Source organism: Bidens hawaiensis, unplaced genomic scaffold (assembly GCF_021521415.1).
Source record: "Bidens hawaiensis isolate Kalapana, Puna unplaced genomic scaffold, B.hawaiensis_p1.1 tig00034474_1, whole genome shotgun sequence".
NCBI classification, from domain to species: domain Eukaryota; kingdom Viridiplantae; phylum Streptophyta; class Magnoliopsida; order Asterales; family Asteraceae; genus Bidens; species Bidens hawaiensis.
In genome coordinates, this window is record NW_027495960.1 from 55,511 (window position 1) to 74,243 (window position 18,733).

General features: G+C 40.8%; 1 protein-coding gene across 1 annotated transcript in view; it reads left to right on the top strand.

Annotated features, from left to right (window-relative positions):
* LOC143586208 (uncharacterized) overlaps positions 1-3,788 on the top strand; it is a 33,498-nt gene extending 29,710 nt beyond the window's left edge. The window contains exon 5 of the mRNA XM_077067807.1: positions 3,733-3,788. Within this exon, the coding sequence (XP_076923922.1) occupies positions 3,733-3,788 (56 nt within the window). The remainder of the gene's footprint in view (positions 1-3,732) is intronic.
* The last annotated feature ends 14,945 nt before the right edge of the window (positions 3,789-18,733 follow it).

Genomic DNA, 18,733 nt, shown 5'->3' on the forward strand with positions numbered 1-18,733 from the left:
TTGGCAACTCACCACCTGCATCTTTCGATGCATTGGGATCATCGTCTTTATCATTTCGTCTCTTGGTCCTCAACTCATCGCCTTTACAGCTAGTCTCCCCCTGAGATGCCAAGAACTCCTTGAAAGCATCTATGATTTTTCCATGTTCTACCAGCAGGGACGACTGCATCTGATTCTCTGCAACTAGGCGTTGAATAGCCTGGGTCTGGATATGATTAATCCTTGACTGCTCTGCCACGACCCATTCAAGTGCTGCTATTCGTTCAGAGTCTGATAGGGTTGCATCGAAATCGAACCTTATATGTGATATATCTTGAGTGTACTGAGGAGGGATTTCCGACGTCACCGGGACCTCAGAAGTAGAAATAGACGTAACCGCAGGTGGTATCGTCACCGATAACCCTGCAGTGGCCCCAACAGTCGACTCGATAAATTGTGCCACGACCTCCGTTGGAGTAACAGTCGGAGGCGGCAACGAAACGATCTCAGGAGTCGAAAGTTGGAAAGTAGTGGGTGGGAGGCCAAATGTAGATGAGGTAGCCACCACGGGAACAACCGTAGCGCTTGGCCTTGTAACCTGTAGTGATGAGGGAACCATTGTCATACCGGATACTGCTGGTGGAGTGAAACGTACCACCCTAGAGCTCTCACCGGCTCCAGATCCTGCACCTATCCGTTCCCTTCTTGACCTCCTGATCAACTGTTGTACCTCTTCCTCAAAGTCTGACTCACTGTCATCATCTGTTCTCTTTCTTTTCCCATGTAGTCTTTCTCGAGTTACCATATTCCTTCTTGCCTCTGCCACTTCATCATCAGAATCAGAACCAGCCACCGTAGCAGCTGTCTTTGTAACATTCACAGTCGACACTTGGGCTACCGAGGCCTGTACGTTTTCCTCTGGATCCACCCGATCCATTTCAAAGAAGCCTTGACCACCAAATTCTGCATCAAGGTCCACGTTCTCCTTCGGTGACACAACAGGTGCAGCAGGTATAACTTAAGGTGCTCCTGCCTGTTGTGGTGCCGGGTCCCTAAACTCGTCCCCTCGAGCAGGCACATACCCCGGGTTGATCAAGTACCCAAAAAGTGGAGTATGTCGAGGACGGAGCTCAGGTTTGCTCCTCGCACTGGAGGATCTACATTGGGCGAAGATCCTTTTATTCACACTCTCAACGTATCGGATCGGACGGCGCTGAGGAAGCGTTGGAGCAACATGATTCAAGATCATTTGAAGAAATCTTGGATACATGATAAATCGCTCACGCGCCATCGCTTTTCTTTGACGATCAATCTCATAAAAGTCCATCTGACTAAAGCTGTATCGCTTGTTGTAAGTCAGAGCAGTCATCGCTAACTGCATGGTCACGCCCATGCCATCAGTGCCCGCCTTTCTCCCTGACATGCAAACAATCATAACATGCATGAGAAAGCGCCACTGGTCAAGTAAAAATCCTTTCCTCCTTTGCGTATCCCCAAGGGACCAGAGTATCCCATTCTAAAAAACGCTCCATCACGGAAAGGAGCTACAAACTCTGTCGGGTCATCCCGTGTCTCATTTCCAAACCGTAAAGCCGCCTGGATTTGTTCAGAAGAGAACTGAACAATCTGATTGTTGACTGTTGCGCGCATCACCGGGGGTTCGACTCTACAGTCATATTCCACAGTCTGCCAAAAATCCTCAATGTTGGGCAAGGATATCGGAAGAGTTGTTGTAATCGCGTGGAATATCCGCGAGCGTAACAGAAATGTGATGATTTCGCGGAAATCATCAACTCCGCTCGCCTCCGAGTCTAATGTTATGTACATGTTGTGACCCGGGAAGAACTGTCTCTGGTTATCACCTCCGTCATCACCGCCTGCACCACCTGCTCCAGCAACAGCAGCCATATCTGCAACAAACAGGCTAAGTTAGATAAACGTCAAAGCAAGTCACAAGTTCGCCTGTTACCATGAGCGAAGTTGTGATCTATTCTGTACAAGCGAAGTTAAAGGTGGGGCGAAGTTGGGAAACAACTTCGCTTCAACTTGAACTTCGTCTGATAACTGTTAAGTAAAATGGTCCAGGTGAAGTAACCATAGAGTGTTTTGGGTCAGCTGAGGTGTTCCAATCTAGGGGGAGATTGTTGGGTCAAGAATTTGACCCAAATGAGGAGATTTGACCTAAACGAAGAATATGGAAGATTGGAATCTTCCCAACCTCCTCAGAAACTGCTAAGTATTGAATCCGAGCACACCTTGGACCTTTGAGTAAGCTTTTACTTAGCCGAGTACGAGATTTTGCCTTCCGGGCAAGGTTTACTTCAAATAGTCTTCTTAAGTGGATATCCGAGCAAGGTATGCTTTTTAGTGATTTCCGAGTAAGGTTCATTAATTTGGCATATCCGAGTAAGGTTCACTTTGTCAAGCAGGGTTGTTCTTTAAGACCAAGTATTTTACTCTTCCGAGTAAGGTTTGGTCAACCAAGTCCAAGAAGCCAAGTAATTGGAAGACCGGGCAAGGTATTCTTTAATAATTATGGTCCGAGTATACTTGATGAGTTGATGAAATATCTCTAAGTTATATCGAGTAAGGTTCTGCTCAAGTAAGGTATGTACTCCCGAGTACGCCTTATCAATAAGTTGTTTAACTGACAATGAGCCGAACAGGATCATAGAAGAACAAAGTTGCTCGTAAGGATTTGTCGAGCAAAGTTTGATAAGTCCAAGAAGATTGAAGTCTACTCGGTGAATATTTTACTTGGTAAAATATTCTTTAAGTAAAGTCTACCCGAAAACTGATTCCGAGTACACTTCTATGTTTACCAAGTCTGAAGGAAGGCCAAGTACACTGCGTACCCGGAGACTGAAATTTAATGAAAAGCCTACCCGGAAGACTTGTTTTACACTTAGTATATTTTTGAATATGTAAATTGAATATGTAATATCGGATAGGGTTTCTAGAAGGAATGACAGCCCGTCTTAGGTTGGCAGGCCTATAAATAGAATAATTAGGGCACGCCGCCAGATATGAAGAAAAAGAGAGACAATACGGATAAGACCGACACATTAATTAAGAGAATATTTTGTGTGTGACGGCTGTCCTAGGATTCCTTCTAAACCCTAATCGATTATCCTTTTGTATGATTAACATTATATAAACGAAAATCTTTTGAGTGAATCCTTCGTGTGTCTTCGTATTTTGAATATTCATTGAAACCGTATGTTTGTTATTGATTTCGCATTTAACAAACGGTCATCTTTCTAAACATAGTAACTCGTCATTAACTCGCTTGTCAACACGATTAGTTTTTGTGTGAGTTATGACATGATTGATTAATATCCGATCCGAAACGACCTGACAATATTAGGTGGGATCACAAATTCAAGTCTTAAAATGAAACAATGTGAGTCATCAAAACCAACTTTATAACCTTTATCACACATCTATGATATGCTCAACAGGTTATATTGTAGACCTTCCACATAAAACACATTGTCAAATGAGACTTTTACATTTGTCAAAATTCCCTTTCCAACTATCTTTCCTCCATTCTCATCACTGCTAAATGCCACAGGACCTTCGAACTTCTCTTCATAATTGACTAGTGACCTTTTGTCATAGGTCATGTGCCTAGAACATCCACTATCCATATACGATACTTCATTCTGTGGAGTTGACTGTTCCTGCATAAATTTAAAGAAGTTGATTAGTTGAGTGATAAAATGCAAGCTATTTCAACTTTCAAATCATCAGATTCATTTTCAGTAGCAGCATTGGATGAGAGTGTTATGGCTTCAGGATCGTCATGAGTCAACTCAAGATTATCTGAATTGTTAGTTTCATAACTACGTTCTCTTGGAGTTTTCACAAATGATGTTGGACATGGTCAATCATCCAATACTGTGACACATTCTTGTATATCATAGTCAATTGGTCTTGGATAGACCTTCACTTCAGAATTCTTCTCCTCCTTAACTTCAACCTTAGGTTTCCAAAGGAATCCTTGTGGTTCATAAGCATGTTGTAACAGAAACTTTTCATCACTAGTTAGTTCAGTTGGTTTCTTTCTTGTAAAGACACCTTTGATTCATTCCTTTTCTCAGCTTGGTGAACCTTGAGAGTCATCAGACTTGACTAATTTTGTATCCTATTTTGGGATAATTCTCAAAAGTTGAAAATTCTTCTTGACAGCCTTTTCAGACTTCTTAGGAGATCTGCTTCTTCTGTATGGTTCAGCCACATGTTTCTTTGCCTTCACATCAGCTTTCTTTTCCTTATTAGTCTCTACTGCAGCTTTCAACACATCTTCACTCATAGTCTCTTTTCCACACACTTTTCCTTTTCCCAAGTACTCATCATATTTTTGTTTGTAAAGTACAAAGTCTTGTCCAAACTTTATCTCATTGGGAACAGGAAAAGGATTAAAGTTGAATCTATCATTACAGGAGTCAGTGTGATGACCATATTCATCACATTTTTTGCACCAAACTTTTCCTTTGTATTTTTCATGAACACTTCCCTTCTTGAACCTTTCACTTGGTCTAGGTGGTTTTACACCAAGTGTCTTTTGAGTCTTTAGACCATCAAAGTCAATTGAGAAAGGAACAAACTCCTCAATCTTGATATCTTGTCTTTCAATCTTGCTTTTAACAAAGATAATTTTCTTCATATTCAAAGGTTCTTCATCTAGATTTCCTTTATGCCTTGACTGCCTCTTTTCATATTCTTCCATAATCTCAACTTCCCCAATATCAAACACCTCATGACTAGAGAAAACTAGGTAAACTAGGATAAAGTTTTCAACATCAACTGTTTCAATTACCTTTTTCTTGTTGTTGCTTCTTATCCTTTCCAATACAGCCTTGCTTGGTTGCCTTACTGCATTGTAGCTCACCCTTTTCTTCTCACATATGTCAAAAGACACATGTTCTCTCTTCATTCTTTCATTTTGTTTCTTCATCTTTGGTGTGACTGGTGGGTACATTGGAAGCTTGTCTATGGAGTCTGGTTTCTTCCCTCTTCTGCCCCTTTCAGCAGCACTAATTTCTTCATCTGTGATTTGATCACTTAAGTCACTTAAGTCATCTGCATTCAGATCATCAGAATCAAAATCATCTTCTGAGACTTGTATTCCTATTGACTTGTCATCTCTTGCTTATTCCTTGACTACAAATTCTCCTTCTTCATTTACCTCAACATTCTTGTAAAGATCAACTAATTCTTCTTTGTCTTGAAATACATCTCTAAATTGTTGTAGATATGCATCTCTCTTTTCTTTGTCAACTTTGGGCATAAAGTTGTTCTTGAATGGTGGTGGAACTGCTTTGTACTTGTCTTCCTCTTTCACTTGGTTCAAGATACCACAAATGTTACCTGTGGCAACCAAGTTCTTCAAAAATTCATTTTCAACTTGCAATTTTGTGTTATGCACTTTCTCTTCAACAATCAATTTTTTTAAGCCATCTATCTCAGTGATGTATCTCCTTTGAGCTCTATAACTGCTCATACAATCATCTTCCAAACTTTTAATTTTCTCTTCATTGATTAGATCACTTGCCTTATACCCATTAATGATACTTTGTTTCCTGAAACACTCACCCTCCAGCTTGCCTACCTTTATGATTAAAACATTGATAGTTTCATTTAAATCAACTGTAGGAGTAGAATGTACCTGAGATGATGTTCTAGCCTCTTTTTCAGCAATGGCCATCAAAGCAACATTTTCTCTTGATATGTCCTCTTCATGGTTACTCCAATCAAAATCACCATCTTGCTGTGCAGCTAAAGCTACATTTTCCTGATTTCTTGGTTGATTTTGGTTGGTTATGTTTGAGTTGGTTGGAGCTATTTGAAGGTTTATGTTGTTTTGGTTGTTTCTCTAAAAGTTTTGATTTTGGGGCACAACCTGTTGATTGTTCATTTAAGGCTGTTGGTACTTGTTGAAGTTGGGATTGTAGTTGTTGAAGTTGTTTGGATTGTTGTTGTTGTATCTTGGCAGATTTTGTTGATATTGCTGCTGGTTTCTTGGTTGTTGATTATGGTACTGATTCATCTGAAAGTTTCTTGGCAGATTGCACTCTATTGCAAAATGTCCAGGCTGTTGCTAGTTGTAGAAAATTACCTTTGACTTGTCGAACCCAATCCTTTCATTAGGACCAGAAACCTGTGACCTCCCAGTCCTATTGAACAAACTTTTACTTCTCAAACCCAACATGGCAACTTGCTATTTCAAATCCATATCCTCCAAATCATCTGCATCAATCTGCTCTAAGTCATCCTGGATGACATAGGTATGAATCAAGTTCTTTGCCACAAAAGCATTGTATGACTCAGTGAACATTGAAAACAAAGCATGTGTTTCACTTCCTTGACAATTGCTTCCACCAGTGTAGGGTGTGTGTCCATTTGCCGTACATGCTGACTCATTGTCTTCGAAGAGTTGGACATTGAACCTTGACTGGTTTCATTCATGACTTGTGCTACCTCCAACAAAAGCTTTAGGTGTATCAATATCTTGTTTAACTGGTTCTTCTATGATAGGAATCTGCTGTTTGTTTTAGGTTGACAATTTTCCCATAGGTGCAATGAGAGCATTGGACACCTGGAAACATGGCTTCTCTTCATTGATCATTTCGTTCTCAATCATTTCTATTTCTGCAGCTTGAAGGAAGCAAATTACATCATCCAACTTAAGTGTTTCAAAGTTGGGCTTATGCAGGATGAATTTAATAGCCGTGTACCACTCTTTGGGCATAGAGTTTAGCAGCTTTGTGGTCAGATCAAACTCGGTCATCACATAGTCAGTAGTCCTCAGGTCATTCACAATGGCCAGAAATCTCTCTAGGATCGACTTCAGTCTTTCTCCTTCCTTGTACTTGAATCTTTCTAGCTGTTGCTTGATTCTTTGTTTCTTCATGTTTTTCAGCTCTGTGTTACCTTCATACATCTCAAGGATTGCATCATACATAGCCTTAGCTATAGTGTGATGTGCAACCTTAGTTAAGATCTCCCAAGACAGTCCTAGCTTGATCATAGCTAAGGCCATGTCATCCACTTTCCTCATCCTTTCACGTACAACAGCAGTAGAATTTGCACCATCATTATCTTGAGGGCCATTCTTGATTGAATCTCACATGTCTACATCGTTGTAGCACACAATAGCCTCGGACAATACCTTCCATTTGGTGAAATTTTCTTATCCGTACAATCTAGGTATCTTGTTAGTAGAAACTTCTTGCCCTTCAAAACCAGACATTTTGGTATTTAAAAAGCAGCAAACAGAGAACAGCCAAAAATCAAGTTTTTGAAAATAATTAGATCTAAGAGTCAAATCTTCAGATCTGTTATATCTGGTTCGATTGGAGCAAGATTGAGTAATAAAGATGCAAACTTTAATCAAAATAAGTAAAAGAAGACATCGATAATCAGTAGATTTGGACGGAAATGAAGAACAGAGTAGCTGACGTCACTCTTCAATGGAACAGTGTTCTTCTCACGTCATTGTTCTTCTTCGGATCTTCAATCAGCAACAAATTCTTTACTTGAACGGCAGCAACAAGCTCTAATACCACTTTTCAGGTCCGGTTTGATCACTCACAGTCATAATCAAGTCATAACTCACGCAATAAATGTGTCGACAAAAGAGTTAATGACGGTTTCTATTTTGGGAAAGAAAACTGTTTGTTAAAGGCGGAATCAGAAACAAATAGAGTAGTTGCTAAAGAATTAATGAAAAGTAACTAACACACAAGAATCACTCAAAATATTTGTAGGTTCCCGGACGGATCTTACACGGGATATCGCTATCTACGTAGGTGCGGAATCCCTGCGTAGGTAGTTACGAGCGTAGAATACGTAAAACAATCACACGCGATACTAACGAACACGTTATATATTATAACTTGAAACACGTCTATTACAGACTCTCGACACGTTCACTGAACTACTGAATTACACGTGAATAACCTCCCTCGTAACCTAAACCATCCGTCGGCTACAGTATATATAGACACGACAACTTCGCCCGATATGTTCAGGCGAAGTTGTCCATAACTTCGCTCGTTCAACAAGTTCGCCTAGGCGAACTTGTCGACAACTTCGCTTGTTCAACAAGTTCACCTAAGCGAACTTGTTGACAACTTCGCTTACATACATAAACATAAACTTAAACATAATTACATTACAGACTTGATTACAAATGCTAGACTATGAACTACTGACATTTATGTACCAACAGACTCCCCCTTGGCAGTAGCTTCATATCTTGATCTTCAAAGCTTGTGTCTTGTAATCTCTCGTCTTCTCTCTTCATCTCTTCAAGCATGCACTCCCTGTCTAACACATACAGAAACCAACTTCTGGTACTTCTTAGCTTCCTCTTTCCAAGCAGGAATGTAGAAAATCTTCTTAGCATGTAGTACCTGCAAGTCAGCTTGAGACAGATTGACTAAGTGCATAGGATCGTACACTCTCATGATCTCTTGCTCATCTTCATCCTCCATGACCGCTTCAGCAGTTTCACAATCCACGTACCACCACTTCAAGTCTTTCAAGACGTTCTTGGGCATCACCTTCATCGGCACTTCTTTTAAATGACGGACTGGTTTATACTTCATAACCATCCATGGTTTGTCGTCTGCCCTCATCCCTCTATCTTTGTCTTCTACTAACTTCCCTTTCTGAGGCTTCAGAAGTTCAAACTTTTTATCTTTAATGGCCTCCTTCCAAACAATTTTCCCAATTACTCTCGCCATGTTATCATCGCTTCTGTTATCAGCCCCAGTCTTGCTAAGTCTTTCACCTCACACTCCGGTAAGGTATTCAGGGATCTTAACATCTTCTTGAAGTACTGAATGCCGTCGTAACGTTTGATCACAAATAGTTTCAACTCTTCATCGTACAACCAGCATATGATTCCCTTCTTTATTCTGCATATCCCTTTATATTATACGACTTTTTGAACATCGTCGGTACTGCTGGCTTCTTCGTCTTTACAAACCACTGAGCGCAGCCTTCCTTCCAGTTTGGCTGATCTTCCCACTCAGTGTTGTCAACCACAGCATCTTCACATATAGTCGACTGTTCAACCACAGGGATCTCATGCTCTACATTTTCTTCAACAATCTCTCCTTCTTCTATCACATTCTCAACCACAATTTCTGCACCAATCTTTTCAATCTCATCGATTGGCAGAACATCATCTTCATTTATCAACTCATCATCCTCTAACATATCGTCTATCTCTTTCAGCGCATCAATCATATCATCAACAATCTCAACATCTTCAACCACGTCCACATCATCACCAACAGCAACCACATCATCACCAGCTGCAGACTCCCCCTCAGCTGTGGAAGCCCCAAAAGCTATAGTAGTTCTTGGCAACTCACCACCTGCACCTTCCGGTGCATTGGGATCATCGTCTTGATCTTCTCTTCTTTTGGTCCTCAGCTCATCTCCTCTACAGCTCGTCTCCCCCTGAGATGCCAAGAACACCTTCAAGGCATCAATAACTTTCCCGTGCTCAACCAGGAGGGACGCCTGCAGTTGATTTGCTTCCACTAGGCTTTGAATAGTCTTGGACTGCTCAGCTACAATCCGCTCTTGTGAAGTTAAAGTATAGGCGAAGTTAAAGGTGAGGCGAAGTTGGGAACAACTTCGCTTCATCTTTAAGTTCGTCTAATTAATTTTAAGTAAAATGGTCTGGGCGAAGTTAGTGATAACTTCGCCTCTTCACAACATCGCTTCAGGCGAAGATAAGGGTTAGGCGAAATTAAGCCTCAGGAGAAGTTGCGGATAACTTCGCCTCAGGCGAAATTAATCGTCAGGCGAAGTTGCGGATAACTTCGCCGAAACCCTAACTTCACCTGAATTGAATCGGCGACTATTAGGATTCTAACAGCCGGAATCCGATGATTCGGCAAAGTTTGACGATCCAGGAGACTCTAACACATGATATTACGGATGGTTAGATGAAAAGATCGTCCATGAACACGTAATACAAGTTTTTAAATCTCGGTTTTGAAAGGTCACCGGACCGAGGTCACGTAACAATTCAAAACGACCTATGAAAAGCATCACTGTCTTTGGATATACGGTTAATTGATAACAAACACCTTGAATCTATTGAACGAAACTAAGAAAAAGGATCGAAATAGGAAACGAATCAAGTTCGCCGGATAATAGTTAAGTTCGCCGGGTTTCTCGGAACAACTTCGCTGATATTTTGTAATAATGAATATTTTACTGTTTGAAATCCTTATATAGGGTCAGAGTTGGTCAGGCGAAGTTACGGATAACTTCGCCTAGGCGAAGTTATCCACAAGTTCGCCTGATTCAGCAACTTTGCCTATATTTTCATAACCAAACCTTATAATTTTGAACAATTTGAATTAACTCTTTAAAACTTCCCTTTAAGAAATAAACGACGTGATCAATTCTAAGTAACCAGTTAAAAATTCATAAAGCTATCTAAGTATAAGGGATCAAATTTCAGTCTCGATAGGGACTGCTACGTTTTAGAAAAGATCCGAACAGGAATCATACTAACTACGTGACTGTCACATAGATCCGTGTTTAGCTGTATTATGACATAGAGAAACAGGTTGTACACATGTAGATAACTTAAAGTGGTTTTCATCGTTTCTGTGATACGAGTTAGATTCGATTAAGACTCAAAATTTAAGTGGAAAACAACTCAGAGATTTTGATGCCTCCTATCTATTCTCAAAGCGTATTTGGCTTTCCCCAAGTCACCCCGAATTGACTTCGACCCATAGTGTCTGATTAACTTGTAAGTATTCTTTGTCTGCTTCCCGTACTCATTCTTACTCCATGATTGAAAAGTCTCGATATCTTGAACTCTCGAATGTTACAATAACTCATAAGTACTAATTTTTTTTTTTTTTTAACAAACATACTTATAGACTTCAGAGTAATAAACAACTACAAGTCCCGAATCTGGATCACTGCAGTGTCTTGAAACGCCTTCTTCACGGGAATCAGAACACTTACGGGCTCGTGTATGACTGGGTAATCACTTTTCTGCCTATTATGCGGAAAGATATAAACGAAGACATGAAAAACTCTTAAGTAGATTCTACGTAAAATCAAGTATATTTAGTTTGTATCACATATACTTTTACACACCATTAAGAATTTACCTTGACATACAATGACTGTTCTAATGCCTTTTAAGCTTAAGAACTTCACTAGTTAAGCACACAAAATTAGTATAAACATCATTTTCCAAGGTTGGATCAATTTCCTGTTGAACATAGCAAATGAACTTCTTACGAAGTATTAGACTTGAAAAGTAATTTCATTTCCCCAAAAAAAAATTTTGACCTCAATCGCCCCGATCACGTCAAAGTCTTCAGGTAAACGGCAATCCTGAAGATCCAATGGATCAACTGGACCGACCACATACAAGTATGTGTCCTTCTAACTAAGTATGAACGACTAATTTTCAGCGACAGAAAGAAAACACATCATAACCGCCCCGGTCACTTTCAGTCATCTGGTTAATGGCGACCCTCATTCTCTACAAGTAGAAACGAGGACCAAAACATATCCGAGGATATGTCCATCAAACTGAGGTAACCGACTAATTTTAAGCAATAGTGACGTTTTTTTTTTTTTTTTAAATAAACACAAAAAAACATGGTTACTCGGGATTGATCATCCCGTTCAGCTCAATTAGGTTTTGAAATCTGGATTTATCAAACGCTTTTGTAAATAAATCAGCGAAATTTTCTAGCGTATCGACCTTTTCGACCTTAATCAGTTTCTTCTCAGCACAATCCAGTATGAAATGATGACGAATGTCAATATGTTTAGTTTTACTATGTTTCACGGGATTGTTAATTACTGAGATGGCAGCAGTGTTATCAATAAAAATAGGAGTGAGTAAGAAATTCAGACCATAGTCGCGCAATTGTTGCTGAATCCACAAAACCTGAGAGCAGCAGTTGGATGCTGCCATATATTCAGCTTCGCACGTAGAGATTGCGACTGATGTCTGTTTCTTGCACTGCCAGGAAACTAACCTTCCACCGAGAAACTGACATCCTCCTGTTGTCGACTTCCGACTCTGATTGCACCCTCCATAATCAGAATCCGTATAAGCAACCAGTTCCACGTCTCCTCCCTTCGGGTACCACAAGCCTAGCTTCGGCTTGCCTTTGAGATACCGCAGAATCCTCTTCACACCCTTCATGTGAGATTCCTTTGGGTTTGCCTGAAAACGAGCACAAAGACAAACAGCAAACATTATATCAGGCCTAGAAGCAGTCAAATACATCAAAGAACCTATTATAGCCCGATACTGAGTTGGGTCCACATCTGCGTCACCGTCTATTTCAACTCCCAACTTGTGGTTGACGCAAATTGGAGTGTCAAGTGGAGAAGAGTCCTCCATCTTGAAGCGCTTGAGGACATCATGAACATATTTTGTTTGATGAATGAACATCCCATCCTTCTTTTGATCAACCTGCAATCCTAAAAAGAACGTTAGTTCACCCATAGCACTCATCTCAAATCTTTTCTTCAAGACGGCCTCAAATTCCTGACACATGGAGACTCTTGATGCAGCAAATATGATGTCATCCACGTAGACTTGAACTAGCAGGAAGTCACTTCCATTTCTCTTCACAAACAGTGTGCTGTCAATCAAACCCCTTTCAAAACCATTCTCTAGCAAGTAGTCCGATAACGTTGAATACCAGGCACGAGGTGCCTGATGTAATCCATACAGCGCCTTGCTCAACTTGTACACGTGATCAGGAAAGTCTGGGTCAGGAAAACCCGGAGGTTGCTCAACATACACAACCTCATCAACTTTCCCATTGAGGAACGCACTCTTCACGTCCAACTGAAACACTTTCATCTTCTTAAAAGCAGCAAACGCCAAAAACAATCTTATCGCTTCCAACCTGGCCACCGGAGCGAACACTTCATTATAATCTATCCCCTCTTGCTGATTAAAACCTTTAACGACCAGCCTCGCCTTGTTTCTTATAATAATCCCCTGTTCATCTCTCTTGCACTTAAACACCCATTTTGTGCCTATCGCATGCACATTCCTTGGTTTTTCAACCAAAGACCAAACTTCCATCTTCTTAAATTGAGCCAACTCTTCTTGCATGGCCTCGACCCACGAGCTGTCCTTAAGAGCCATTTGATAATTTTTCGGTTCAATCTGGCTAATAAAGCATGAGTACAAACATTCGTTCATTATACCCATTTCCTTAATGCTTGTATAAACACAGGTGTGCTCATTCAAGCTACTTCTGGTTTGTACACCGGAGGACACATCACCTATAACATTCTCCAAAGGGTGATCTATGTGAATTCTCGTGGTCGGAACAGCACCGACATGCAAATTATCTTCTAAATTAGAAGAGAGCTCATCAATGGTTGTTTCTGGCTGAGAGTGAAATGGATTGATAAACTCTTCTTCAGGAGAGACAGCGGGGGAACCGATAGAATTTGATGAGGAAGGTTGAGAATCATCAAATAGCTGTCTATGTGCCAAATTTTCCTCCTCATCTAGAATCATCTTCGTAGCAACACGTTCTTCTTCTTCTGTACAAAACAAATCAGGTATGTTAAAAGACTTGAAGAGCCTATCATAGTCGAAAATCCCAGGAGGTCCGATGCTCGGTCTTGGCGATCTGTAACTCGTAATGTCGGTGTTACATACCACCTCAACCTTGCCGTTCGTTGTATTAAAGACACGCCTGTTGGGAGTCCCAACTTCATAGCCGACTAAGATTCCTTCATCGGCTGCTTCACCAAACTTTGAATGTGCCTTTAAAATTGAACACGGGGACCCGAAAGCTTCAAGTCCACACAAATTGGGCTTTCACCCATGCATAAGCTCGTAGCATGTTTTATTAAGTCTTTTTACCGTTAAAACTCTATTCAGTACATAGCAAGCTGTAGAAACAGCTTCAGCCCAGAACACCACCGGAAGCTTCGAATCAGCCAACATAGTTCTGGCTCCTTCAATTAAAGTTCTATTCTTCCTTTCAGCCACTCCATTCTGTTGCGGAGTATACGGAGCGCTGAATTGGTGTTCAATCCCTCTTGACAGACAGAAGATCTCCATTTCAAAATTTTTAAACTCGGAACCATTGTCACTTCTGATGAACTTCACTCGTTTATCCATAATGTTCTCAACTTTGGTAATCAGATTCTTCACCATTTGAGCCGTTTCGTCCTTTGATTTCAGGAAGTATACCCACGAGTATCTTGAGTAGTCATCAGTGATCACCAAGCAATAAGTTGTACCACCTAGACTTCTTACATTCACAGGACCGAAGAGATCCATGTGAAGCAGCTCTAGTGTACTGGCAATTGAATTTACTTTCTTGGTGAGATGGGACATCTTGTGCTGCTTTCCCTTTTTGCACGCAAGACATTTTTCTTCAAAATTGAAACTTTTTAAGGGAACACCCAACACAAGCCCATGTCTGACAATATGGTTCATCTTCCAAAGATGAATGTGCCCCATTCTCCTGTGCCACAGTTCAGATTCCGATTCACTTGCTTTATTCAAAAGGCACGATTCTTCCGTTGACATTTCAGTTGAACTTAGATCCATCATATACGTATTTCGATCACGTGGAGCCTTCATTACTATCCACTCCTCTGGTATTTGAAAACCAGGCTTCAACACAATCGCATCAGTCTTCGTGAAGTGTACGGTATAATCTTTATCACAAATCTGCGACACACTCAGCAGATTGTGCTTCAGTTCTTCAACAAAGTTCACATTTTCTAACGTCATCTTCCCGTTAGTTACCGTACCCCTTCCTGTTATTTTGCCTCCACTCTCACCGGCAAAACTGACTCTCGCTCCTTGAACAGGTTTTAAATCTTGTAACAAATTCTTGTTACCAGTCATGTGCCGGGAACAGCCGCTGTCCACAACCCAAAGATTATTGAAAGCCCTGTTCAACTGTTTCTGCACAAACAAAAGAGATTATTAAAATTTGGGGACCCAAGACCTCTTGGTCTTGGGTCGATTAACCTTCTTAATAGAACTCACACACCTTGGCTAACCAAAGTTAGCATTAGAAAAATTTCCACGAGTCCTAACAGGATACCTCCTTGGAGACTGATAGTGAGGCCAACCAAACCGACGTACATTAAGAGAATCAAAAGAATTATAGCATTTGGTTTGGTTATTAGTAGTGTAAAAACGAGATGTGTTTCTTTGAAAACCTGTGTTATCTGTCAAATTTGAATGGTTTTCATTTTTAATATTTAAACGATTACCAAAAACCTTAGTCTCAGTTTTCGAGGGCCTCACCTCTCTGAAACGCTGCTTCAGAGGGCAATCAGCAAAAGGTGCCCTGTTTGATTACATCTAAAGCAACACCTATGTTCAGCTTTCTTTTCAGCAGATGTTTTAGATGTGGAGGCAGTATTACCAACCGTACGTCTCACATAAGGTGGGACATATGGGTTGAGTGGAGTACTCCTTTTAGTTGAATTAACTTTTTCTCCACTAGTGGGTAATATTTCCTTCTCTTTTGTCTTACCCGACTCGGATGACTTATCCGAATCAGATGAGACTGGACTTGAAATAGAAATTTTAACTTTTGAGACAGGCGAACTTGTTTCGCCTTTACTAAGTTCCGGTACTTTACCAGTTTCCTTAGCAGGACCTGTCTGATCAGCTACAAAATTAACAGATTCATGAACACTAGAATTGAAAGTATAATTAAGGTTATAAGGTGGTGGAACCTCATGGTAACCAATTCCTCCCCTCTTAGGTGAGGAACCTTGATCACTAACGAGGTGATCAAGAATAGCAGAGGAATTCCTGAATTGCTCCAGTTTCCTATTTAGTTCCACCACTTTTACCTGGTGATCAGCAATCTGTTTTTCTTTCTCAGCGATTAACTTGGTTTTCTCTTCTAAAACCTCGTAGCTTAGATCGATCACATCAATTTTCTCAGCTAATTTTGTTTTAAACTTTTAACGTCTTTTTCACAAGCTTTAATTTTTATTTTATAATTATTTTCTCTTGTCTTTGTGAAGTGATGATCTTCTTTCAAGGTTTTAAATTCGGCATCCAACTTAACATACTGATCAGTAATTGTAGCAAGCTATTCAGACAAGTTCTCACATTTAGTACAGATAGGTTTAGTACATACCTCGGAGTTCTAGTCATTAGCCATGAAAGCTTTTTCATTTTCAGCAGCTTTCATACATTCTTCAGCTGCCACCTTCGCCATGTGTGCCTGCTCAAAGAGTTCTCCAGATAACATGTTCCAGTTGTATTCACCAGCATCAGACATCATGGCATTATTCCCATTGTTATTTCCACTTTGCTGTGTAGTCCTCCCCTGACTACGTTCTACACGTGCATTAGTGCACTCCTTTGCAAAGTGTCCATTTTGTTGACAATTGTAACACCTCACCCTTGACTTATCAAATCCTGGCTTTCCACCTACGAACTTTCTGCCAGTCTTCTTCATGAAACGCTTCACTCTTCTGACTATCATCGCCATCTGCCATTGCAGATCCATCTCCTCCAGCTCATCAGGATCGATCTGGTCATAGTCTTCTTCCAAAGCAGCAGGGTCCACAATCTTCCCTTGTATGTAGTTCTCGTAAGAAGCAATAAAAGATGCATAGAGTGCAAACTGCTCTTCAGCAGATTTGACACTCATTGGCATCTTAGAGTAGTTATTGCTTGAAGCACTGGGAGAGAAACTACTCTTAGATGCTTGAGGTTTCGAAGCACTTGATCCTCCAGCAACAAAGCAAACATCACCGTTCATGTATACTGACACATTTCCTTCATGAGAAGAGTTAGAACCTGACTCTCCTTTGGAGTAGTAAGCAGCAGATTCAGACTTTGAACTTGAGCCTGAGTTAACTTTGGCACCATACATACCAGGGTCTTGAACCTGATCCGTTGGTGTCTCTGTACGAACCATATTAAGCTCAAAGGTTCTGAGCTTGTTTACTGCTGTCTCCAAGTCATAATTAGGAAAGTCTTTGTCTTCCCTCATTAGAACAGTGTACATTTCCCACTTTGGTGGGAGAGCATCGAGAAGCTTCTCAACTATTTCCTCCTCTCTGTAAGCAATAGAATAGTTGTTCAACTCTGTCATTAAATGATAATATCGGGTGATAATATCATCGAGCGATTCGTTCTTCAAATACTTGAAGACAGAGAACTGGGTCTTTAACAGCTTAATCTTCGAGGCACGAATACCCATGTTCCCTTCGAATCTATTCTCAAGAGCATCCCAAAGCTCTCGTGCAGAAGTGTACTTCCGGAATGTATAGAGAATCTCTTGAGTAAGAGCCATAGTAATTGCAGCATGGGCCTTGCTCTCGGCCTCATACATCTTCTTCTCTTCTTCCTCCATCTTGCTGTACTTCTTTATCACATCCCGACCTTCGTATTCCATTGTCGGTGGAATATATCCATCCTGGATGCACACCCACATCTTTGCATCCTGGTATTTAATATACTGAATGAACCTATCCTTCCACGCCACAAAGTCGGTTCCTTTCATCAACCTTGGGGCCTTAATAGCCGACCCCGCTTCAACTTCCATTTTGACTAACTCTGAGATGTTAATCGGCGACATCTTCTCGAAAACAAGAAAAACCCGGAAAAAAAAAAAAAATTCTTCCAAACAGTACTATAGGCGAAGTTAAGGATAACTTCGCTTAAGTATTAACTTCGCTGGAAAATCCTTAAATTCGCGTGACTTGGCGAAGTTGAGAATAACTTCGCTTAAGGTAAGCGAACTTAGGAGGTAAGCGAAGTTGAGGATAACTTCTCTTAGGCGAACTTATGAGGTAGGCGAAGTTGTGGTTAACTTCGCTCAACCTTATATCTTCGCCGAAACCCTACTTCCAGTGTCGGCAACTTCGCCTGAAGAACAACAACTTCGCCCGAAGAACACTGAAAATATTCAGATCTGTTTTCGACGATTTAGCAGTTTCCGGTCGGTGTGACGGCTTGAATATGACTGTATAAGGTGAGTATAACACAATATCAACGAAAACGCGTCCTGCGAATAGGTCAAACGAGACGTTTTCTACACCCGCGTGAAATCCCGAACCACACAATCGAGCCAAAGCTCTGATACCAATTGTAGGTTCCCGGACGGATCTTACACGGGATATCGCTATCTACGTAGGTGCGGAATCCCTGCGTAGGTAGTTACGAGCGTAGAATACGTAAAACAGTCACACGCGATACTAACGAACACGTTATATATTATAACTTGAAACACGTCTATTACAGACTCTCGACACAGTCACTGAACTACTGAATTACACGTGAATAACCTCCCTCGTAACCTAAACCATCCGTCGGCTACAGTATATATAGACACGACAACTCCGCCCGATATGTTCAGGCGAAGTTGTCCATAACTTAACTCGTTCAACAAGTTCGCCTAGGCGAACTTGTCGACAACTTCGCTTGTTCAACAAGTTCGCCTAAGCGAACTTGTTGACAACTTCGCTTACATACATAAACATAAACTTAAACATAATTACATTACAGACTCGATTACAAACGCTAGACTATGAACTACTGACATTTATGTACCAACAGACTCCCCCTTGGCAGTAGCTTCATATCTTGATCTTCAAAGCTTGTGTCTTGTAATCTCTCGTCTTCTCTCTTCATCTCTTCAAGCATGCACTCCCTGTCTAACACATACAGAAACCAACTTCTGGTACTTCTTAGCTTCCTCTTTCCAAGCAGGAA